Below are 24603 nucleotides of genomic sequence, written 5' to 3'. Positions count from 1 at the left end.
GATTAAGGCAGCTAAATCCGAATTAAAGTCCTAGTGTAGACCAGGCCAAACCCCTTTGTGCACAGATCAGCACAGACGAGCCCGCCCACTAGGGGCAGCCATCTGGTTCCAGATCGGCTCCTGCACTGCCCCATCTATGAAACTTGTGGCGAAAGCCACAATGGAGCCATTACTTCAGTGGGGACTGGATACAGAAGCCAGTGGTCCTGCAAAGAGGCTGTCCCAAGCAAACCCTGAAGAGCCACCCTGTGATTATGGATGTTTAGCCGTTGTGCTGGAGCTAAATCCTGCCTTTGAAAAGCAGGAACTAGCCATCGCAATTCTAAGGCTTTTCTTATCTTTTACATAGTCATCTTTTTCCCCACTTCTCAAAATCTTGCATTGTGTGTGTATTGACAGAAACCTTAGTAAAAATAAGGAACACTGGTTCCCATTTACACTAAGGCCCCTTGCCATGGTTCTGGCAGGCTAAAGGAGCTTTAACATAGGCAGAAATGTCCTTCACAAGGACCATACGTCCCCTTTGCATTGCCAGAGTGGTGTGAAGGGGCCTTAGCATAAATCAGACTCAAGCCAAAGCTCCTGAACTTAGAAAATCATTATAGATTCAAATGAAGAAAACACCACGTCACAGGAATTAGATTTTTTTTTTAATTTATTTTTTCCAGGTTACCTAGCTCCTCGGAACCTCCCCAGTGCCGGTTTCTTCCCATTCCTACAAACCGTGCTCTGTGATTCAGATGCCAAGTGCAAGGACACACCGTACACACCAGAAGATCTGTTACCAAGACTTCCTGGCAACTCCCCTCTCAGGCGGTAAGGAAATATGAAACTGTTTTGTCGTTATAGGCTAGGGAGCCAGCCATTCGGTGACGTATGGGGGCCATCATGATTGCAATCTCTGGGCATCACCCTCAGTGAGTTGTAGACCAGTCCTAGGCACTACAGTGCTTTAGAAACATGTGTCATAATGGGCAAATTGCCCACTGGGCACTAAAAATGTTTGTATTAAAATAATTGTAGAAGGAGCTGGTACTAACATTATAATTGCCTGATGCTTTCCACTATAAGAAAATCTTCTGACACTCAATGCACACACACACACACACGAGGGCTGAAGTAAGGTTGCCAGAGAAATGCAGGGGTAGCGTAGATCCTCACTGCATGGGTTAATATTTTACTAGCAGGACCCTCTGTGCACTCATCTTTTGTCAATATTCCCTAAAGCAGCGGTTCTCAACTGGGGGCCCCCTGGCGGGCCGTGGGCGGGTTTCAGGGGATCCAACTAGCATGGGTGGCATTAGACCCACGAGGGGCCAGGGCAGAAAGCCAAAGCCCTGCCGTGCAGGACTGCAGCCCAAGGCCCCAAGCCCCAACCCCCAGAGCTGAAGCCGAAGCCTGAGCAACCTAGCTTTGTGGTGCCCCCTGTGGCGTGGGGCCCTGGACAATTGCCCTGTTTGCTACCCTCTACTGGTCCTGGCTTTTATATGCAGAAAAACAGTTGTTGTGGCACAGCTGAGCCGTGGAGTTTTTATAGCATGTTTTATAGCCTCGGAAAGAAAAAGGTTGAGAACCCCGGCCCTACTTTGAGCCCTAAAAGATGCTCTTGGTAAATCAGCTCTCCCAGCTTGGAACGATGACCTCTCACCCAAGGTGGGTGGGCCGGATGCTCAGCTGGTGTAGATGATCTGTCATTCCACTGAAATCAGCGGAACTTTGCTGACTTACACACATGATGATCTGGCCCAGTACCTCTGGGGTGACACTGGGAAACTTGTGTTAGAGGAACTGCTATCGTTTCTATTGGACTAGTGTCTAGAGGCCCCAACCAAGAGCAGGGAACCATTGTGCTCAGCATTATACGAACACAGTGTAAGGGTGTGTCTACACTGCAGGGTAAGCCTGGGTCTGTGGGACTCAACTCGGCAGGCTTGGTGCTTCTAAGCCTGCGCTGGAGTGTTCACACTGATTAGCAACCCTGGGTTTAGAATTTCTGAACCCTGATTTCCCACCTGCAATCACATGTCCCCACTGCCCTACACAGACCAGAGCCAGACCAGCCCGTCCCAGGCTTCCTAGTCCACTCCCCAGCTGTAGCGCTTTGTTCGTGGTGCACTGTGGGAAAACTTGACTGTCCATTCCATGGCACTGTACCAAAAACTATCTCAGCCTGTCAACACATCCAGCTGAGTCATCTTTTGGGTCTGCACGCTCCCGGCAACCGGAGCCAGCAACATGGATGAGGCTCCATTTGAAGAACTTGTCCTGCTTGCGCTCCTGTTTCAGGAAATGGGCAGAGCACTGCAGACGGACCCTAAGTGACAGCTCTTGCACTAAAGAGTTTGCTAGCTAGATAGTAGAGCTGGTTGGAAAAGCTCTGATGCAACGTTTCATGGAGACGGTTTCATTTTGTTGAAGTTGTGACGGAACCCAGGTAGGGCTCTGCTGGAATCCTGCCTGCCAGGTTTCTGAAACCTGCCTGCCAGGTTTCTGAATCCTCGCCTGCCCAGCTCTTTGACAGCTGAGAACCTGGAAGCAGTAGGAACCTCAGCTCCTGAGCTCCTTGACTTCTCAATTCCTCTGCAGTTTTCCTGGTGGGCAGCTGTGGAGTGGGGTTCTCAGGGCTCCCAGCTCTTTGTGAGCTTATCAGGTGGCCTGATAGGGAGCCAAAAGCCAGGAAGTATTGGGAGCTGCAATTCCCAGGGGAGCTCTAGGCAGCCCACCAGGGGAACTGCCCCAGAACCGGAGCTCCATCCCCTTTCACCGAGAATTTCAAATTTTTGGGGTTTCCTTCCAAATGGGAATGACACCAAATCTGAAACTATTGAAATCCTGCATGAAACAGAATTCCCTTTCTTCTCACAACTCTACTAAATAGACCAAGGGCCGAACTTGCCCAAGGTCACATAGCAGCTGAGTAGCAGAGCAATGAATAGAGGCCTGGTCTCTCGATTCCCAGCCTACTGCTCTACCCAGTAGACCAGGCTGCCCCTGCTGTTTTGGCAGTCATTATTTTCTTTGTGCTTCTTAAAGAAGGTGGTTTATTAGGGATCAAGAAATTATAACTGTCAGGCCCAAAGTTATTTCAAATGTTGCCATTCCTCCTGATTTGTCTTTTATTGTGTTGTGTAAAGAGGACCGGATAAGGTTTTATTTTCCCAGCAGAAAATTTGGACAAATGTGGAAAAACCCTGAAAACCGATTAAAAAAAATATAATTTGGCAACTGAAAAACAAAATATTTTGGTCAATTTGTAGCCCCCCCCCTTCCCAGGTCATTTGGATTGTTAATCAGCTTTCCTGTCACTGGTAATGTTTGTACATTGCTTTATACAGTATAAAGCAAATCTATGTGTGTGTGCACATGCGTGTGTGTATACACGCCCTCATGCTCACTGATTAGATGCTTAATTTATGCGATTTTAGAGGCTGCGAAAGCCTAGCTGAAAACTGTAGGGTCTGTGATATCAGCAAAAGGAGCAAAACAACACCGGGAGGTCTCTGATTTCAGTCATGTCTCTGGGGTAGGATCAGCCAATGGGAATTTGTTTTGATTACGTAACACTTCTATCCTGGTGTTTCATTGGCTGGGTGTGTTGCCACTAGACATTTTTCTGGAGGATTTTAGGGAAGACACATTGAGAAAACTAAGAATTTGTCTCCTATTATGCAGCTTGGTTAAACTTGTCATTTTGCTAACTGACCTCTGAACTGTTCATTTCTATTGCTCCAAACGCAGTAAATAAGCCAGTTTCTCAGCTTCAGTTCCTGAGCAATGGAATGTCGTCTGGCTGCAGCTAGCCAGCGGAGATTTCCCCCAGTGAAGTGAAACTGTTTCCCATGCCAACATCCTTCTCTCCTCATTCCCACCCCCCAGTTTAGGAGATGATTCACGGGATGGAGGTACCACTCTGGTACCCTATGGTGATTCTCAAGAGGAGTACAGTCCCTTAGTGAGCACAGCCTGTTGTCTTAATTTAGAGTAGCCCCTAGGTTGCTCTAACTTGCAGTAAAGCCTGGGCAACTGTAAAATCAGGGAAACATAATCAACTCCTTGGTGTCCCACCCCGGTCTTGTGCCGAGCATGTCTTGGCAAAGGACAGAATCTGGCCTGATTATGTTTAGCCCTTCATTCAAATACAGGAAATTAAATAGAGATTGGACCAAATTAATGCCAGATGTAATTCAGATGTAGTCAGTGGGGCTACATAAGGGGCAAATTTGGCCTTCTTATAGTCAGTACCTGGGCCTCTCCCTGGAGTCAATGGTACTGAACCAGAACTTCAGTGCAGAGGGAGCATGAATCAAAACCCCTCATCCAACCAGCCCTGAAAGTCAGCTCCAGCTCTAACCTGAGCCCATCTCTAGTTTAGCGTAAATTCAGTTTTAAGCAACCATATGTGGAGTTACAGGTCTCGTCTCTTCCTTTATATCAGAAAGCAGAAAAGGTCACCTAACCTGGGGAAGACCATCCATCCATCACCACAGAGTGCTGAGGTTCCAAAAAGCAGGAACGCTCCACCGGGTATGTTATTCAATTCTATTAGTGTTTAGAGAGTTCTCGGCGTGCGACATGGAAAGGTCTAATCTTTTAAAGGTTCATCTTTTAAAGCTCTCCTGGCAGAGATGTAATTCCTAGAAGAGTGCTGTTGAACTGATTGATATGTTCTCTGTGGCTGCTTGAGTGTAGTAGTGCTATTATTTTAAACTCGTGGGAATAATCAGAAATAAATTTCTTTACAAAGCTCAAAACTTTCTTAACCCCTTAGGGATCAGAGCTTAGGCCCTCTAAGAGCTGACTCCAATGTTGGAATATGGCCAGAAGACTAGGGTTTTCTTCTAAGGAATTCCATGAGATCTTTGATGCCCACTAGGGCCATCCAAATATTTCATAAATAAAAATGCATGTAACTAATATTGCCTTTTTTCCTGTTCATAACTCATCCACAAACTGACTATGATTTTTGCAAATTTCTTATTCAAAATTCTTCAGCAGATAATTTCTGTGAAATATCCTTTCCCTGTAGCTCATTTGTGGCAATGTGAATATGTAATCTTCGAGATGTTTTCATTGGTCAGAAGTTTTTCTTTCACTGAAGGAGTACTGCATATCTTTTGGACTTATGTTTCAAGTATAAATAGTCATAATTATTATTATACAATATGTGCTAGGAGTTTCCCAAACATTCAAGATGGACATCTCTGTTCCAAGGAGCTCTCAATTAAATTATGAATTCACAATTCACATTCTGTAATATCTATTAAGTATTCATAATGACCAGAGGTGGTCGGGAAGGCTTAAATCTTACATCTCATTCAAAAGATTACAGGTCAGATGTAAACTGGCATAATTGCATTGATTTCAATGAACTATATAGTTGTGAACATGTGAATGTATACAAATTAGGGCTGTCAAGCGACTAAAAAAATTAATTGTGATTAATCGCACTGTTAAACAATAACAGACTACCATTTATTTAAATATTTTTGGATGTTTTCTACATTTTCAAATATATTGATTTCAATTACAACACAGAATACAATGTGTACAGTGTTCACTTTATATTTATTTTTGATTACAAGTATTTGCACTGTAAAAAAACAAAAGAAATAGTATTTTTCAATTCACCTAATACAAGTACTGTAGTGCAATCTCTTTATCATGAAAGTTGAACTTGTAAATGTAGAATTATGTACAAAAATAACTGCATTCAAAAATAAAACAATGTAAAACTTTAGAGCCTACAAGTCCACTCAGTCCTACTTCTTGTTCAGCCAGTCACTCAGACAAACAAGTATGTTCACATTTGCAGGAGATAATGCTGTCTGCTTCTTGTTTACAATGTCACCTGAAAGTGAGAACAGGCGTTCTCAGGGTACTGTTGTAGCCAGCGTCACAAGATATTTACGTGCCAGATGCGCTAAAGATTCATATGTCCCTTCATGCTTCAACAACCATTCCAGGGGACATGCGTCCATGCTGATGATGGGTTCTGCTCGATAACAAACCAAAGCAGTGCGGACTGACACATGTTCATTTTCATTATCTGAGTCAGCAGACGGTTGATTTTCTTTTCTAGTGGGTTGGGTTCTGTAGTTTCTACATTGGAGTGTTGATCTTTTAAGACTTCCGAAAACATGCTCCACACCTCGTCCCTGCCAGATTTTGGATGGCACTTCAGATCCTTAAACCTTGGGTCGAGTGCTGTAGCTATCTTTAGAAATCTCACATTGGTACCTTCTCTGTGTTTTGTCAAATCTGCAGTGAAAGTGTTCTTAAAATGAACAACATGTACTGGATCATCATTCGAGACTGCTATAACGTGAAATATATGGCAGAATGCGGGTAAAACAGAGCAGGGGACATACAATTCTCCCCCAAGGAGTTCAGTCACAAATTTAATTCACAGATTTTTTTAACGAGCGTCATCAGCATGGAAACATGTCCTCTGGAATGGTGGCTGAAGCATGAAGAGGCATATGAATGTTTAGCATATCTGGCACGTAAATACCTTGCAATGCCGGCTACAAAAGTGCCATGCAAATGCCTGTTCTCACTTTCAGGTGACATTGTAAATAATTAAGAGGGCAGCATTATCTCCTGTAAACGTAAACAAACTTGTTTGTCTTAGCGATTGGCTGAAGAAGTAGGACTGAGTGGATTTGTAGTCTCTGAAGGTTTACATTGTTTTGTTTTTGAGTGCAGTTCTGTAACAAAAAAAATCTACATTTGTAAGTTGCACTTTCACTACAAAGAGATTGCACTACCGTACTTGCATGAGGTGAATTGAAAAATACTATTTCTTTTATCATTTTTACAGTGCAAATATTTGTAATAAAAATAATATACACTTTGATTTCAGTTACAATATATATGAAAATGTAGAAAAACATCCAAAATGTTTAATACATTTTAATTGGTATTCTATTGTTTAACAGTGTGATTAAAACTGCGATTAATCGCAGTTAATTTTTTTAATCATGATTAATTTTTTTGAGTTAATCACGTGATTAACTGTGATTAATTGATAGCCCTAATACAAATAGTTCTAAGAATGTTGACTTCAGTGCAGCCATGCCAATTTACATCAGTTGAGGATGTGCAATATACCTCAAGTAGGATAATAAACAGTGCCACCCAGTGAATCACTGAGATCACTTCTTGCAGTGCTTTGGTGTTCCTTAGAGATGTCCCATCCAACCACAGGCCCAGCCTGACCTTCGTTACCTTGTAAGACCTTGTAAGATGACTCCACAAAGTATGATGGCTGCAAGACTGAAGACCCAGCATTAAAGTAAATGTGAAGACCCAATGAAACATTCAAATGGATGAGTTTTAAAATGTTACTAAAGGAAAATGTGACCTTTAGGATTTCATTAGATCAGATAAATCCCTTAAATATTTGATATTGACATACATCTTTGAAGATGGAGTAGTGACTAGAACTTTTTGGGAAACAGTTTTCATGAGAAAATGCCAATGTTGAAACCAAAACTTGGGTTGGTTTTGACCAGTTTTTCAAGTTGAAATTTGGGGAGGGGGGGAAAGGAATGAGACTGTCAACATGTTTTGTTTCGACATTTTTGAAACAAAAAATTCAGCTTTTTTGGTTTGAAATTAATTTTTGTTTTAAAATTTGAGCTAATTATTGTAAAAATGATTTGTAATGGTCAAAATCAAAACAAAACATTCTGAAATGATCAAAATGAAATGTTTTGAGAGTGACCAAACCTGATTTTTTTTTAAAAATTTGGTTCACAACAAATGTCAAGCTTATTACTTTTTGTCCCAATTTGGGAGGAGAAATGTTTTGATAGCTCTACAATTTTTGTGCAATGGGAAAACTGTTTCCACCTTGCACTAGTACTAATCACACAAGCAAAGGTGTAACGTTGCTAGCTGTGCTATTGCATGAGGTGGTTTACTCAAGAGGTTAAGAGTTATGCGTTTATTTGTGTCAGAACATTATATTAAGTATAATGTTTGAAAATTCTCATTATTACAGCGTTATCAGATTCAACAGCTAACCTGAAAAGCACCTTGGAGGATATTTCATCACCATTCAACTTGACTTCCAGAATAAACGTGCTCAACAAAATTCTAAGTTTGGGGAAGGTAATTTTTGCACCCGTGGTGCAGTGACATGGAATTAATTTGTTTTTGTTTAAATAACAGAGTTTTAAGCAGAATGGGGCCGACTCACAGCTGGTGTGAATTGATTTCAATGGAGTTACGACAATCGCACGCCAGCTGATAAGCTGCCCCCATCATTTGAACGTGTATTTTATTTTAGGAAAGGGAAGATAGTTGCGGAGGGTGGGTTGTTAAGTGACTATGGTAAATTTCGTTTTCCTCTAAGCATAACCCACAAGTGTTATGTTAGATATCCAAATTACTTTGCCACTTCACAGCTTACCAAATACCAACAGACCATACCTCTGATATTCGAGCACAGGATTTCTCTAGTTTATTCAAAGCAAGGGCACTCCATGAGGCAAAATGTATATTCTCTTTCACATTCAACTAAAATACCATGTCATAGTCATTGCTATCATAGTCTGCATTTGCCGACAGCAACCATACAGTGGTTTCAGAGATGCCACAGTATCCGTCTGTGATAAGAATTGTTTAGGGTTGTGAGCTTTTTGTCAGTTAATGTACAACACTATGCCCTGGACTTTGTCTACCTTTAATTGATAAATTATAAAATATATTGAATATTTTAATGTTTTTATGTTATGGCCCCAATCATGCAAACACCTACCCATGTGCTTAACTACATGCATGTGAATAGACTCAGAGAAGTCAGTGGCACCATTCACATGCATACAATTAAGTTGTGCATAAATGTTTGTGGGCTCAGGGCTAAATTGTTTAACGTAATTACCGCCAGTCATAATTCCTTACTGCTTTGATTAAAGTTACTGTCAGGAAAACCCTCTTTTTATCACCACTAATGTTAAATTTTCCTTTTAGGCGCAGACGCAGGATTCATCTGCGGCGAACCTCAAAATTGTTATCTGTGAGATCATGTCACCATATATACCCTCTTCCAATCTCCCTTGGGAAAGCATGGGAGCAAACGTTCACAGGACATTTTGTTTTACCAACGCGTCTTTTTTAGAATCATTTTTCCAAGCATTCAGAAGTCAGATATCTCAGGTGAATAGCCCACCTCCTCTTGTCTCCATTGAGAATATTAAGAACGGCTAGTATTATTCTGACTGTTGTATTGGGGTAGTGCCTGGGAGCCCTACGAATGGACTAGGATCCCATGTGCAAGGTGCTGTACAAACGCATAACCAAAAGATGGCCCCTGCCCTAAAGAATTTGCATTCTAATTCCTTAGGAGCAAGGATAATGTAATTGTTTATGGGTGGCATTTTTTCAAAGCATCTACTGTAATGAAGCACTCAATTGTTCATTACAGTAGAAAAACAATGAGTCTTAGGCATCTAACTTACTCTGATTGGTGTTTTGAAAATTCCCATAATAAAGATGGTTTGTTTCTGCCCATTACTAGTCTGTCCGCTTTAGTAAATATAGGGATCTGCTGAGAATATTAGTAGATTTTTAGAGATCATCATGACCATCTAACCTGATCTCTTTCATAGGAGCCATATAATTTCACCCAGTAATTCCTGTGTCAATCCCAATAACCAGTGAAAGTGCATATCTTTCAAACGGCCATGTAATTTATCACTCAAAACAATTATATCTTAAATAAGGTGTATGCTCCCTTTTTATCGGGATGAGGGCTGTCTCGCGTTCTCATACAGAATATTCTCAGACTCATACAGAAAGCTAATTAGGTGAGACCCATGAGCAGGATTCTCCGAACGTACTGCCTGATGGAGTCACAGCCAGCGCTGCACAGATGCAAAGTCTTTAAAACTAGTTAGACCGCAGGGATCTTATGCTTTGACGCATTCGTACTCCAACACTGAGATGCGTCTAATATAGGAATCCTGGTCATGGCACTCTGCCACTTAGAGCCAAATGCTCGGCTGATGTAAAGGTGCTGCTTCATTGACTTACATGGATTTCTCCCTGTTTGCACCAGCAGAGAATTGGGCCCGTGTTCTTTTCTCACCCCTCCCCTAGGTTCTAGTTTTACCACCTGTCATCTCCCTTACGTCTGTTGCTTTATGATCTCTGCTGTAGAATCTTGTTGTTCTGGGTCCACGAGTGGGAATCTGTGGAGGGGATTTCATGAAGGAGAACAAGTTATTCCACCACGCCGTGCTCATCAGTTACTCACCATGAAAAGACTCGCTAGAGCTGGACCCATCCCAAGTCCTGTATCAGCTGAAACAATCGCTTGAAATGGAATTTAGATAGGCGGGCCAAATTCATCCCTGGGGTAAACCCATTCATTTCAGCAGAGTTACACTTGGGAGGAATAGGTTCCATTGACACAACTGTAGGCACAATGTGCAGAATCACCCAGATATGAGCCCTGCTGAATGCCTGCACTGCACTGGGGCCTCCTTGCCTTCACAGTGTACCTGAATTGCCAGATCCTAAGTGGAGGGAAATCAGTTGCCAATGGGCTGCTACCTTTTGTCCCTGGCCCCCGCTAGGGTGACCAGATGTCCTGATTTTATAGGGACAGTCCCAATATTTGGGGCTTTTTCTTATATAGAAGTGTATTACCCCCCACCCTCTGTCCCGATTTTTCACACTTGCTATCGGGTCACCCTAGGCCCCGCACAGGTTGGTGAGGAGTGGCTTGTCGGGGGTGCGGTATAAGCAGAACCCCATAAAGCACCAGGCAGCACAACTAAGCTGGCTTAGAGGAGGTCGTAAGCTGTGTTAGAAAAAGGGCGGGGGCATCTTCTGTCCCTACAGAGCAGGGATTGAACTGTGACTCCAAGAGACCCCAATTTGGTTCCTTTTTGTGCTCTTGGGTCATTGCAGCTGTGTGTTATCCCTTGCTGAGGCTGGATTGCAAGGGTGCAGCCTCGCTCAGAATAAATAGCGTACTCAGCCCACAATTGTATTGCATTCAAAAATATTTTCCAATTTTAATTTTCATGCAACTGGTAAACACCTTCCAAAAGTGTCCTGGGGTTACCAGAGTTTAAAACGCTCTGCTACGAATTCCAGAGAGCTGTACCCGTTTGAATGCGCAATGTGAATATTTTGGTTATGTGGTGCAGCTAGTTAACAAATATTAAATATCCTCTTAACCTGTAAATAATTGTATCTCATTTTTATGGTTTAAGTTGCAGCAGGACCCTCAGTACCAGGTGACATTTGTCGAAGAAACCGTCTCGTTCCTGTCTCTCATCTCACGAGTGCAGAATGACACCTCTTTGTGGCATTTCCTCTTGATGGCCCCCGATGTGGTCCAAGGCAGTCTGAGAATGAAGGATATATTTGCTTTTCTTCAGAACACAAGCAGGTAGGACAACAGAAAGGATGGGAAGGGCGCTGACGGTATGGTGGTTATGCCTGTTATTGAGCAGGCAGTCGTGATGTGGCAACTCAAAGCAACAAACAGGGAGTTAGTTTTGTTGGTGCAGGGCTATCTTACTGTATATCTGAAGGTCTCTAAGGATGGTGGGTAACACTTCGACTTTCAGTGAGACTCGCGCCCCTATGGGCATGTCTACACAGCCCGCAGAAGGGAGCCTTTCAGCCTGGGGTTAACAGACTTATGTTAGTGGGGCTCGCACTAATGTACTAAAAACATCACTGCAGATATTCCAGCTTGGGCTGGAGCTCGCGCTCTGAAGCCCATCTAACTTCAAAGTGGTGTCTACACAGCTAATTTTAGAGCACTGGCACAAGCCCTGTTAGTCCAAGTCTGTCAACCTGGGTTGGAGGGCTTGCTCCTAGGGGCTGTGTAGACATGTAGACATACCCTGTGTTGCTGAGTCAGTTGTGAAAGTGACTCCTGTGTCACTCAAGTACTTTTGCAAATTTTACCCAGTGTCAGCTGGCGATAAACCTGTTCTGAGGCATAGTCGGTAAGCAGCTATCATTACCACGTGGAAGTTGAAAGGCTAGGTAAGTGACTGTCCAAAATGTCAGATGAAGACAAATCCTTTCTTCCGTGCTCCTCGATAGGTTTTTGATGATGATATTAGCTAACCAGCTCCTTCCAGAAGATCTCAGGGCCAGATGCACTGGTATACTCTAGCTGCTTTGTACCACTCTATGAATTCGGCTTAGAAGAAATATTAAACTAGGTTTATGGTTACTTTGCATTGCTACATTGGCATCAAGCAGCCAGACCAGAGTGGTGAATCTGGCTTTTAGAGTTTTGTGGCTTTGAAACTATAGCTCTAGGTAGGAAGAAGTATCTTTGGCATGATATTTGTTGCTCGACGGTTAAAGGGAAAATGGAGGGGACAAAACAGAGACTCATACATAGTCTTTATTGCCTGGATTGAAACCTTTGACACTCTCTCCAACTAGGATTGTGAGAACTTTCCTCAGTGGGCTCAGTCCTGAAGTCCTTTCCCAATTCTTACTCAGACAAAACTCCCATCTAAAGCAAAAGGACTTCAGGATTGTGCCCCAAATTGGGGTATCGGGAGAAATTTGTGCAACTCATCCACTGGCTGCATGACTGAAAGCTGGATAGTGTATCTGTGGAGATCATTGTGTCTGGTCCACTTCATAATATCCAATGGAGTCAAACCAAGTGTCTCTTTGTCAAGTCTCTTTCCAACAATGATTGATGGAGATGATGCTGGCAAGTTGTATTTAATATCAAACACCTGGTAATTAACACCTTAACTTGAGCAGTTTGAAGACCCTTACAGAAGTTGCCAAGGGGGTTGGTTGTGAACTTTTTTATGGAGCTGATTGTGATCTTGGTAGACTTGGGACTCACTCTTGCTCATCATTAACAAGAAGCAGAGGAAGCTAAAAACAATCGATGTGCCATTAGTCTGGAGAAAACTGAGATCATGTCCTAACCTGCACTTGGGGAAGCACATGTAAGATGTAGTTATCACGATCCTCAGTGGAGCCACTCTCAATATGATAACAGATTTCACTTCCTTCGAAGGAGTTTTGTCAATGCTACTTTTCTTAATCAAGGAGCTACCTGTGAGTGTCTACATTCATTAGACTGCTGCTTCCAGATCTGTAATCAGGACTGTATCACACCGGAAGACATAACATTCACTGTGCTATTCCATCTCACAGGGACATGTTATCACCTCTACATCAAAGAGCTGTGCAGAATTTCATCAGTGGCAACTTGGAGCTGGTATACCTAGAAAGCGGCATGATAAATGCAACAATAAAGGGTTTGTGCAAAGAGGTTGCACAAATACAATTTGAAATTATGATTATGGAAGTACATCTTAGCCAGACTGGGCATGTTCTCTACATGAAAAAACAGGTTCTCAAGAAAATATTGCACAGTGATTTTTATAGGTGAATGATCAAGAGGCACGCAAAGAACCTCCACCCACGGTGACATTGATATTAATATATGGGAAGCTGCCTCACCAGAGCAGAGCAGTGAAGTAACATCTTGTGCAGAAAGTTTTGGAGCAAATTTTATTACCCTGTAGGAGAAACTGAGGCCTTGCAAGCAAAGAAGACAGGAATTATGGATAGGGTTGCCAATTTTGATTGGACATATTCCTGAAGGTTTCATCACATGACATAATAATCCATTAAAGATTAATCTTTAATTCCCGAAGACTCCAGGACAATCCTGGGGGGTTGGCAACCCTTATTGTGAACACACCTAGTAAACATTCCTGGTTTTTAAATTTTCCTGCCCAGCCAGGGAATTAATAATTGGACTCTTCAGCTACCTTCAAGACCACAAAAGTTCTTGCAAAACTATTCAACTTTGAAATAAAGGACAAACAGCAACACCAGTTTCTATTTCTACCACCTGCTCCTTTACATAATTTGTGCTCACTTTTGGCAATCCATAGCATCTAGTGCCCTCACGATTCCTTTCCTGATGCTTTTGGCACAGTGAGACAGGTGCAATTTTTATGCATATCCCAGCAGCAACTTCCCCTTTTGAGGCTCTTGCTGCTTACTCTCCCTAATGTGCACCTGGGCAGAATGAAAACATTCAGGTTAACATCGAGGGGGGAAAACCTATCCAAGAACATTACAATAAATATGGAGACGCAATAACCACCATACTTTGTCCTTGCTCTGGGCCCATTCTTGCAAGGCAGCATGTGTTCATCCACACAGTACGAATCAGCTCTACTATGCCGTTTGCATATCTCTTGCAGTATGTAAACAGGGCAGCAGTTGTAACTCCACATGCAATGCTGAATTGTACAATGACTCTGCACCTACCATAAATGTTATACATGCAGAACATAGAGCGGCTGATCCAATGCCCATTGAAGTCAATGGAAAGAGTCCTAAAGATTTCAATAGTCTTTGATATATGCAGTGGTGTTGTAACCGTGCTGGTCCCAGGTTATTAGAGAGACAAGGTGGGTGGGATGCTATCTTTTATTGGATCAACTTCTGTTGGTGAGAGAGAAACAAGCATTTGAGCTTACGCAGAGCTCTTCTTCAGGTCAGGTTCTTCAGGTTTTTCAGGCCTGTGTAAGCTTGAAAGCTTGTTTCTCTCTCCAACAGAAATTGGTTCAGTAAAAGATATTACCTCATCCACCTTGTCTCTCTAATGGTCTTTGATTCACATCCATAACACTGTGAATATTGAATAGATATTTTAATGGATACCGCTGCAATACAATCAACCTGACAGCTTTTTCTTTTCTAAAAGATCCCTTGTTTCCCTTCAGTCTGAATGTTTTAGAGAGAAAATGAATCCTCTGAAATGGCCTCCCATTTCCCATCCATTTATCTTGTCTTCTGTGGATTCCCACTTCATCTTGATCCTTACCTGCTCTATTTCTTAGTTTCTTTCAGGAGAAAATTCACCCGGCACTGTGCACCGCCAGGACGGTGTGTCACTTTCATCCTGCGTACGCCCTATTTTGCGAATTTAAGTAGTGTATAGGTTTTGCTTGAACTTCTTGATAGGAGTGAATTTAATGAGTATAAAGTGTGTGACAAAGCTCTGAGCCTGTATTGGTGGGTCCTGCACTTCCAGGCGGATTCAGTGGTCTCAGAAGCTCGCTAAGGCCCTCAATGTGATCTCCCTTTCTCAGTATAGCGGCAAAGGTCACAGCTTATTGAGTTACTTTCATCACAGGCCGGTATGGGAGGTGGGAAGGTGGAATACCCACAGTCTCTGTTGCTCCTTAGAGCTCAGTAGGCGCAGTTCGGCCTCCTGCCTGGACCAAAGTCTGCTTCACCTCTCAAGGGGATCTCTGTAGAGCATGGCAGGGAGGGAGGGAGGGAGGGAACCCGGGCCCACCCTCTACTCCGGGTTCCAGCCCAGGGACCCTAATGGTAGCAGCTGTTGGCGGCTTCCCCTTCACCACTGACGCTGCTTTTATTCCCTGGGCCACTTCCCCGTGATCCCCTTTTCCCAGCTTCACCCTTACCTCAGGGTACAGTAATGCTTCCTCTTCTCCAGCTCCTTTCACCTGGGCTTTCTTGAGGAACTGGAAGGAGAGCTTTTAAGCAGTATGAGTAGGACCTTGATTAGTTCCAGCTGTCTCCATCAGCCTAACAGCCTTAACTGACCCTTTGGCGGTTAATTGGAGTCAGGTGCCGGCATTAGCCCAATGACCTTAACTGGTTTAATTGGCGTCAGGTGACTTGATTGGCCTGCAGTAGCCTTTGTTTGGCTACCCAGGGAACAGGGACCTGCTCATCCTGAGGCTGATATATTTGCCTTCCACGACTCTTTTATAGCCTTCTGGTGTGAGTCCGTCACAGGTGTCCTACATTTCTGCTAATATACTGCTATGGCGTTCCTTCAAAGCACTTTGTTAGCATTTTGTGCATGATCAAACACATAATTAAACATAAGGGCAGCGTCTTTTTTGTCATGTATTTTAAGAATGGTAAGCCGCACTCCATCTATTTCCCACGCTCTTTTGTTTCTCCCTGGAAACCTTGAGCCACAATTTGTTTTCATTGTTTTTTCCCCTTAGTGCTCTGATGGCATCTCAACAGGTTTCTCCTCCAGTCATGAGTAATGATGGAATCAAAACTATCCACAACAGGGTTTTGCGTCTTTTGTCTTCCCTGAACTGTTCAGAACAAGGTAAGATCCTTCAAACTAGCTGTATCTTTGTTGAAAAACTGCATTACCAAGGAGAAACATACTGTGAGCTTGTAGGCAACCAGCCCAGCCCTGTGCGATTCAGGGCTTGTCATAATGAATTGTCCCTTCAACTTTTAACAAATCTAAATAAATAAATAAAATGTCTCATCACCAATGGAAACTTAAAACTCTTCCTCAATTAATCTGCTGCTACCAAAAAAGATATGTTTTTACAGCATGATAATTAACATGAATTAGCTTTCTTAGTGTAATATCTTAGTGGAGACAAAGTGTCGTAGTTTTTACCTCAGTGTAACTAGGCACGGTCAACCCCAGGTGGAGAGTGTGGTATTGAACTCAGGTAACTACGTAGAGGTGAAAACTGCAGTGCCTTGTCTCCAGTTGGACTTTACAGTGAGATAGCTATCTCACGGTAGTTGTCTTGCTGTTAAAACACACTTATTGGCAGTGAAGGCATAGCCTTTGAAACTTGTAGGGTATACATGAGGGGTCAGGAGAGAGATAAAACATATTTTATATATACATATACAAAATATGCTATTCTCCATATGCTCCTTTACCTAGTCATAATCAGTTTTCTGTTGTCTTGTTCAGTATGAGTCATGGATGGTAGACATTGGCATTGATAAGGAGGTTGTGGGATTAGTAAAGGGTGGAATTCCATGCCTAAGGTGTGGTGTGGAAAAAAGCATGAAGTCAACTGGTGGGAGAAACAGACAGGGGAAGGGGTTCGAGGTGGCAATGTTTGCAGAGCAGAGGATATGGAGGGGGGTTCCAAACAGAGATAAGAACAGATAATTGAGGGAATTGTGAAGGGCCTTGAAGATGAGCACAGGAAGCTGAACAAGCAGGCAACATCAAGTTGTGTTACTGGAAGCAAGATGCTGGTAGTGCTAATGGAGTACCTCTGCTAGCAGCCCAGATGTTCATGATCCCAAGGTGTTCCTCAGATGGGGAAAACATAGACGGGGAAACCATCTTATTTAGCTGCCTAAATATAGATTTAGGTGCCTAACTTTAGACATCCAAGTTTGCAAATATAACCATAATTTTCTGTTCAGTTTCCAAACCAACATATGCATCTTCTTTATGCTTCCATTGTAGGCAAAAATAACAGCTCAACAGTGGCTGATATTTGCAATCTCTCCATTACCTGGAAAGACAACCAAAGTTCGGTATCTCAGATGGAAGAAGTTTGGAGGTAAAAAAGGACTTACAGAACCATGGACAATGACAAAAATATCATTGAAATTTGTGCTCTTTCCTCCAAACTGCTTTTATGTTTTTACTTAAACTGATTTCATATTTTCTAAAACACGTTTCTTTCTTTTTAGAAAAATCAAATTACCGGAGTTTGATGGAGAAGACTTCAGAAGAGCTATTTTCTCAAAGGATTTAGAAACTGTACAAAAGTCCCTATATCTTTTAAAGGGCTTCCAACAACATTTGAATAGAAACAAATCAGAAAACTTAAATCCATTCACAGAATCTGTTGGGAATGAAACCATTCAGCGATTGTATGAAATTCTGAAGTTGGGAATGAATATCCTCTATGACTATAAATTAAGGAAACCATTAAGTAAAGAAACAATTGATGAAGTCTATAACTTCACATCTCTTCTACTTCAGAAAGACTTCAACGGGACTTCTATTTTCAATACAGCAGCCCATTGGAAAGAAATTCAAAGTGCTTTTAAATTAGCTAGTGTGATTTGGGATCTAGCATTTTTAAATAAGACTAATTTTAATACAGTGAAGACATGGGATATTATCAAAATGAAGATATCTCATAGGATTTCATCATTCTCTGAAGACATTAAAAACTATCTCTATGCAATGCAAAAAATCCCATCTTTGTTTTCAGATTCTCTTCTTAAACCTACTATCAGTGAAGTCTTTCAGGAGCAGCTCTTTACTTCCCAGAAAACCTTTGCTCATGTAATGAATGTGAATATGATGAGTCGGTACTATCTATTGAGAAACGTGTTTGAACTTATGGAGACAATCCAAAATTCCACTGATGAAGATCTGTGGAAGGAGCTGGATGGCGATTGGCATACTGTTGAAAAACTAAGGTCCACAAAATGGAACACTGACATCATTGCATATCAGCAGTTTTTAGATATATTGCACAACCGTTTATACACACTGAATAATGATTCAGATGTTCTTTTCAATAAAGAATTGGATCAACTGACAGAATTTGCTACCTGCATGTTACGAGAGTATGGTGGAGAAGCCTCCAGAGTGGCCAATATCTCAATGACCATAGAAGCCATACAAAAAACCCTGTACATATTAAAAGATTTGCAGAAAAAAATTAATATTAGTACATTAGAAACTATTGATCTAGTCTTTAATTTTAACAATAAAAACACTGGTAGATTGTTGGAAATATTGAGGGTAGGAATGAAAATCCTTTATGACAACAGATTGGGCGAAGCATCTGACAAAGAAAAAATTGATGCTGTCTATAATTTCTCGCATCTGCTACTTCAAAAAGAGTTTAACAAGACTTTCTTACAGCACAATACTTCACTGGAAACAAAAGTGTTGGATCTCTTGCATTTAGTCTTGAGTCCCTTCCTCGTGGAAAATAACAATCGTAATGAAAAGCCACAGAATTGCTCTGTCCAAGACATTCTTCACATAATTCTTCAGATGTTGCTTAAAAATATCACACTAAGTGAGTCCCTACCGGGAAGCCATTGCAAATTCCTATTTACTTCCATGGATATTCAGACCAGAACAATGGAAAATCAAACATTTACTGAATTGTTTCAGCTTGCAATAAGAAACCTAGAGCAGACTCCAGAATTTGCTAGCATCTTCAAAAACAATAATGAATATTTTTCAAGGGAGCTGTTGTGTATCATCCAGTCATTACAATTTTCTTCTAGTTTTCTTTCAAACTTAAATACTGTCTCTAACTTTAAGAATCTTTGGATAGAAGAAAAGTATCAAACTCTGACAGCCATCTCTAAGGAGCTTCCCCAGAGTAATGCAACGTGCCTAATACCAGGCTTTCAGAATATGGATAGTGTATTTAAATCTTATCCCTTAAACATTTTGATTCCTATTATTTTGAATGAAACAGATTTGAAGTCACAAAATTTCTCTGGCAGTTCATTGGACTGGAATAGGTTGCCTTTGTCTACTGCCAGTCTACTGCCAACTGTTCCCCAGTGGAATGCCAGTATATATGAATTGGTACAGATGGTCCAAAATGCCTCCAACCAGCCTGAATGGAGACGTTTCTCAAGAGTCTGGAAGAGCATTGGCAATCTGATGATTACCAAATGGAACCTGACAGAAGTGGATTCCAGTGTGAAACTATTGGAAATGTTGAAAAAAGCTCTCAATGTTGTTGACATTGGATTAGCTCCCAGAAAAGCAAAAGCACATCAGTTCCTTCATAACTCTAGCTTGGGAATGAAACCCTCCGATTTGGAAGGTATATTTAGTTTGTTAAAACTCTTCCTCAACTCAACTTCTGCCACAAACAACAAACCTGACTTGGAGAGGATGTTTAAAAGATTTGCCTCACCAAATGAGATCCCCGCTGAAAGACTTTTCTATACTAATCCCTATTCAGAGGAAACACGTTTTTTAAATTTAACTAGAGTACTTTGGTATAAACTCATTTTAAATAAAGAGCTTTTATCCCTCCAAAAATACCTTGCTACCATGGCAAAGGTGAACATAACTCAGCATTACCTATTGATCTCTTCCCTGCCTAAACTAATGCAGCGTATCCAAAATTCCACTGATGGAGCTCAGTGGAATGATCTCAACAGCTACTGGCATATTGCTGAAATACTGCAGTCCATGAAATGGAGCAGCACCGATGTGATTGCCTACAAGTCACTGTTAGATGCATTGCAAAAACATTTACGTACAGTGCAAAATGGCTCAGGTCTCCTTTTTAGTAACGAATTGGAGCAGTTGATAAAACTTGCATCCCAAGAGTATGGCGGAGAAGATGCCAGAGAAGCCAATGTCTCAGAATATTTGCAAGCAGTACAAAGGAGTATATTAATTATAAACGACTTACAACAAAAGTTTAATATCAGTGAATTGGAAACTATTAATCGGTGGATGAATTTTGACAATAACTCCACCCAGAGATTGCTTGAAATATTGAGGGTGGGAATGAAAATCCTTTCTGATGCCAGATTGGGCAAAGCATCCAATAAAGAAAAAATTAATGCTGTCTATAATTTCTCACACCTGCTACTTCAAAAGGAATTTAACAAGACTTCCTTACAGCACAATACTTCCTTAGAAGCAAAAGTGTTGGATCTCTTGCATTTAGCCTTGAGTCCCTTCCTGGAGGAAGGTAACAATGACAACGAAAAGCCACAGAACTGCTCTGTCCATGACATTTTTTACATAACACTTCAGATGCTATTTAAAAATGCCACGCTAAGCGAGTCCTTACCAGGAAGCCATTGCAAATTCCTGTTTACTTCCATGGACATTCAGACCAGAACAACGGAAAATAAATCATTTGCTGAATTGTTTCAGCTTGCAATAAGAAACCTAGAGCAGACTCCGGAATTTGCTAGCATCTTCAAGAACAATAGTGAATATTTTTCAAGGGAGCTATCGTGTATCATCCAGTCATTACAGTTTTCTTCTAGTTTTCTTTCAAACTTAAACACTGTCTCTCACTTTAAGAATCCTTGGATAGAAGGCAAGTATCAAACCCTGACAGCAATCTCTAAGGAGCTGCCCCAGAGTAATACAACATGCCTACCACCAGCTTTTCAGAGTATGAATAGAGTATTTAATTCTCATCCTTTAAGCAGTTTGATTGTTTTTATTTTGAATGAGATGGACATGAATTCACAAAATTTCTCTAGCAGCTCAGTGGATTGGAAGAACTTGTTCATTCTCTTCAGTGATGTGCAGGCTGATGTCCAGCGGAACTCCAGAGTATATGAACTGCTACAGATGGTGCAAAGTGCCCCCCGCCTCTCTGAATGGAATAATTTCTCCAGAGTCTGGGAAGCAGTTGACAACTTGCTAAGCACCAAATGGAACCTGACCGAAGCGGCAGGATATGTGAAGCTGCTGGAAGTGATGAAGAGGGATCTGGCTGACAGAGAATTAGCTTCAGGAATAATAGAAACTGCTCATTATGTTCTTAAGAAACTGAATTCTTCTGATCTACCAAGCTTATTGAAAATGGACCTCAACCCAGAGTCTGCTCCTAACAGAGCTGACTTCGATACTGTATTGGACAGTGTTGCTCATCCTTTCAGTGTTATGGCAGAAACCCTTTTCAATAAGACCCTGACTTGGAATGAAGGAGAACCAACCCTGTCTCCTAACAGTTTGGTTGCACAGTAAGTTCATTTATTTCCAATTTCATAACTGTCTCAATTTCTTGTAGAATCTACAATGACTTCTGGCTTCCAGTTTATTTTACTTGTCTATTAAAGGAGCAACATTAAACTGTAGTTACATGAGCTACACCTAGCTAGGGACATAAGATACAATAAGAAAAGGTTCTATGAATATATTAGGAGCAAGAGACATAGGAAGAAAAATGTAGGTCTCCTACTTAGTTTAGGGAAGGATAGCTAATAATGGATGACATCAAGAAGGCTATTGTGTTTAATATGCCTGTTTTGCTTCAGTTTTCATAAAGAGGTAAATTGTGACCAGATACTCAACACAATTAATATTAACAAGGGGGAAGGAATGCAAGCCAAAATAGGGGAAGAACTGGTTAAATAATATTTAGATAAGTTAGGTGTATTCAAGTTGGCTGAGGCTGATGAAATCACCCAAGGGTACTTAAGATACTAGCTGGAGCAGTCTCCGAATGATTAGTAATTAACTTTGAGAACTCCTGGAGAACAGATGAGGTCTCAGGGGACTGGAGAAGGATAAACCTATCTTTAAAAACGGGACCAAAGAGGACCTGGGGAATTATAGACCAGTCAGCCTAATTTTGATACTTGGAAAGATACTGGAACCAATTGTATTAAATTGTCTGTAAACCCAAAGAGGATAATAGTAGCCTACAGAGATTTGCAAGTACAAATCATGCCAAACCAACCTAATTTGCTTCTTTGTCCCTAGTGGATAGTAAACACAATATATCTTGATTTTAGTAAGGCTTTTGTCACAGTTCCACATGACATTCTCATGAGAAAACAAGGGAAACATAGTCTAGATTAAATTGCTACAAGGTGGGTGCAAAATTGTCAGAAAGACTGGACACAAAGAGAAGTTATCAATGGTTCACTGTCAGACTTGGGGAATGTGTCTAGTGGAGTCCCTCAGGGGGCTGTTCTGGGTCTAGTACTATTCAATATTTTCATTTATGACTTGGATAATGGAATAGAAAGTATTCTTATACAATTTGTGGATGACCACAGGTTTGGAGGGATTGCTAGTGCTTTGATGGAGAGGATTAAAATTCAAAACAACCTTGATAAATTGGAGAATTTGTCTGAAATCAACAAGATGAAATTCAATAAAAACAGGTGCAAAGTACTACAGTTAGGAAGGAAAAATCAAATGCACAACTACAAAATGAGGAATAACTGGCTAGGCAGTAGTGCTGCTGGAAAGGATGTGGGGGTTACAGTAGGTAAATAATTGAATATGAGCCAGCAATGTGATACAGTTGCAAAAAAGGCTACCATCATTCTGGGTGTATTAACAGGAGTGTCGTATGTTAGAAATGTGAGGTAACTTTCCCACTCGACTGGGTACTGGTGAGGCCTCAGCTGCAGCAAAGTGTCCATTTCAGGGTGGCAGATGTGGAGAAATTGGAGAGAATCCAGTGGACATCTACAAAAATGATAAAAGGTTTAGAAACCCTGACCTATAAGAAAAGGTTTAAAAAAAATGGGCAAGTTTAGTGTTGAAAAAGAAGACCGAGAGAAGGACCTGGTAACAGTCTTCACATATGTTAAGGGCTGTTATAAGGAGGATGGTGATCTATTTTTCTTCATGTCCACTGAAGGTACAAGAAACAATCAGCTAAATCTGCAGCAGGGGAGATTTAAGTCAGATATTAAGTAAAACGTTCCAACTATAAGGGTAGTTAAGCTCTGGAATAGGCTTTTAAGGGAGCTTGTGGAATCCCTGTCATTGGTGGTTTTTAAGAACAGGTTGGACAAACACTTGTGGGGTTGGTCAAGGGTTATTTGACCCTTCCTCAGAGCAGGGGGCTGGACTAGATGACCTATTGAGGCCTTCCAACCCTCCATTTCTCTGATTCTGTCTCTCAGACCTACCACCCTTATTTATGGATCCAAACCACACAGACATTGAGAACACAGGGGTGAGGAAGATTTCATAGTCACTAAACCATACAAACACTGGGAGAGATTTTCAAAAGTGCTCAGTGTTGGCCTATCTCTCTTCCCATTGAACTCAATGGGAGCTTTAACCATTGGCTATGGAGGGAGGACAGCTAGACCAATGCTAAATGCTTTTGATAAATCTCACCCTAGGAAAACTAAACTCCTTAGCCTCTTCCCCCTAGTTAAATGACTTCCACCTGCTTCTCAGTTTTCCCCACTGTGCCTTTAAGATCAGTCACTTTCATTCAAATGAGTGACCATTTAATATCCATTTTCTTTTGCTCATTGTCTCAGAGTGAATTTCCACAGAGGACTTTTCCTATTGTTTGTGAGATAATAGCAAAAGAGATCAATGCAATAAAAATCAGGAGCAGCTTCAATGTTTAAATATCACAGACTAGATCCTCAGATGATGTAAATCAATTGACTTCAATGAAATGATGCTGGTTTACCCATCTGAGGATCTAGCCCTAATGCTGCTGACAGGTTACACAGCAATGCTCCTTGTTTCTTTTCAGCAGAACAGGATTTATTCCAGTCTTATTTTTCAGGTTTCTGTTTTTAGAATTGGAAAACGCCATCTTACAGGTGTCAGCCGATAACATTTACAAACCTTACTTGATCTGTTTAATGAATGTGAGTGGAAGTCAAGACAATGAGTTGACAGGTAATATTTATTTCATTAACTCTGTGGGAGTTATCTGGTAATGTCTTAAGCCTATCTTTTTAAAATGACATGTGTAATGACATGAAGAAATGGTGCTGCGTGTTTTCAGTGTCCTTGAAAGTCCATTGGAGCTCTTGAGAGCTCAGAACCTCTGAAAACGAGGCCCCTTTCGATTTGTCCCGTGCATTTTTATTTTTTGGTGTTTAGATGCGTCACGTTATCAGTGTAATTTGTCCACTCCAGTAATCATAAAAACACGGCACACTCTTCCCTTTGTGGTTGCATGGCTAGTAAAATGTATGCTACTGACTCCTAAATAGTGAGTCCGTAGTCAAATGAATCTGGTGTTTCCTCCTCTGCTGTGTACTGCTGCAGCTTCTATGTTCCTTTGAAGTGGCAGACATTATTCTGAGGCCTGGTCTACACTAGGACTTTAATTCGGATTTAGCTGCCTTAAT

The 24603-nt window shown here is 41.4% G+C and overlaps 1 protein-coding gene across 1 annotated transcript in view; it reads left to right on the top strand.

The window, feature by feature from the left end:
- Nucleotides 1-24603, top strand: part of ABCA12 (ATP binding cassette subfamily A member 12) — a 125960-nt gene that overhangs the window by 16130 nt on the left and 85227 nt on the right. Inside the window, exons 3-11 of the mRNA XM_024206873.2 lie at nucleotides 669-816; nucleotides 4436-4524; nucleotides 8006-8115; nucleotides 8977-9162; nucleotides 11229-11407; nucleotides 16017-16129; nucleotides 17255-17351; nucleotides 17485-21501; nucleotides 24030-24145. Coding sequence (XP_024062641.2) covers nucleotides 669-816; nucleotides 4436-4524; nucleotides 8006-8115; nucleotides 8977-9162; nucleotides 11229-11407; nucleotides 16017-16129; nucleotides 17255-17351; nucleotides 17485-21501; nucleotides 24030-24145 — 5055 coding nt within the window. The remainder of the gene's footprint in view (nucleotides 1-668; nucleotides 817-4435; nucleotides 4525-8005; nucleotides 8116-8976; nucleotides 9163-11228; nucleotides 11408-16016; nucleotides 16130-17254; nucleotides 17352-17484; nucleotides 21502-24029; nucleotides 24146-24603) is intronic.

Source organism: Terrapene carolina, unplaced genomic scaffold (genome assembly GCF_002925995.2).
Source record: "Terrapene carolina triunguis isolate 2854851 unplaced genomic scaffold, T_m_triunguis-2.0 Scaffold62, whole genome shotgun sequence".
NCBI lineage: Eukaryota > Metazoa > Chordata > Testudines > Emydidae > Terrapene > Terrapene triunguis.
This window is presented reverse-complemented; position numbering and strand designations above follow the sequence as displayed.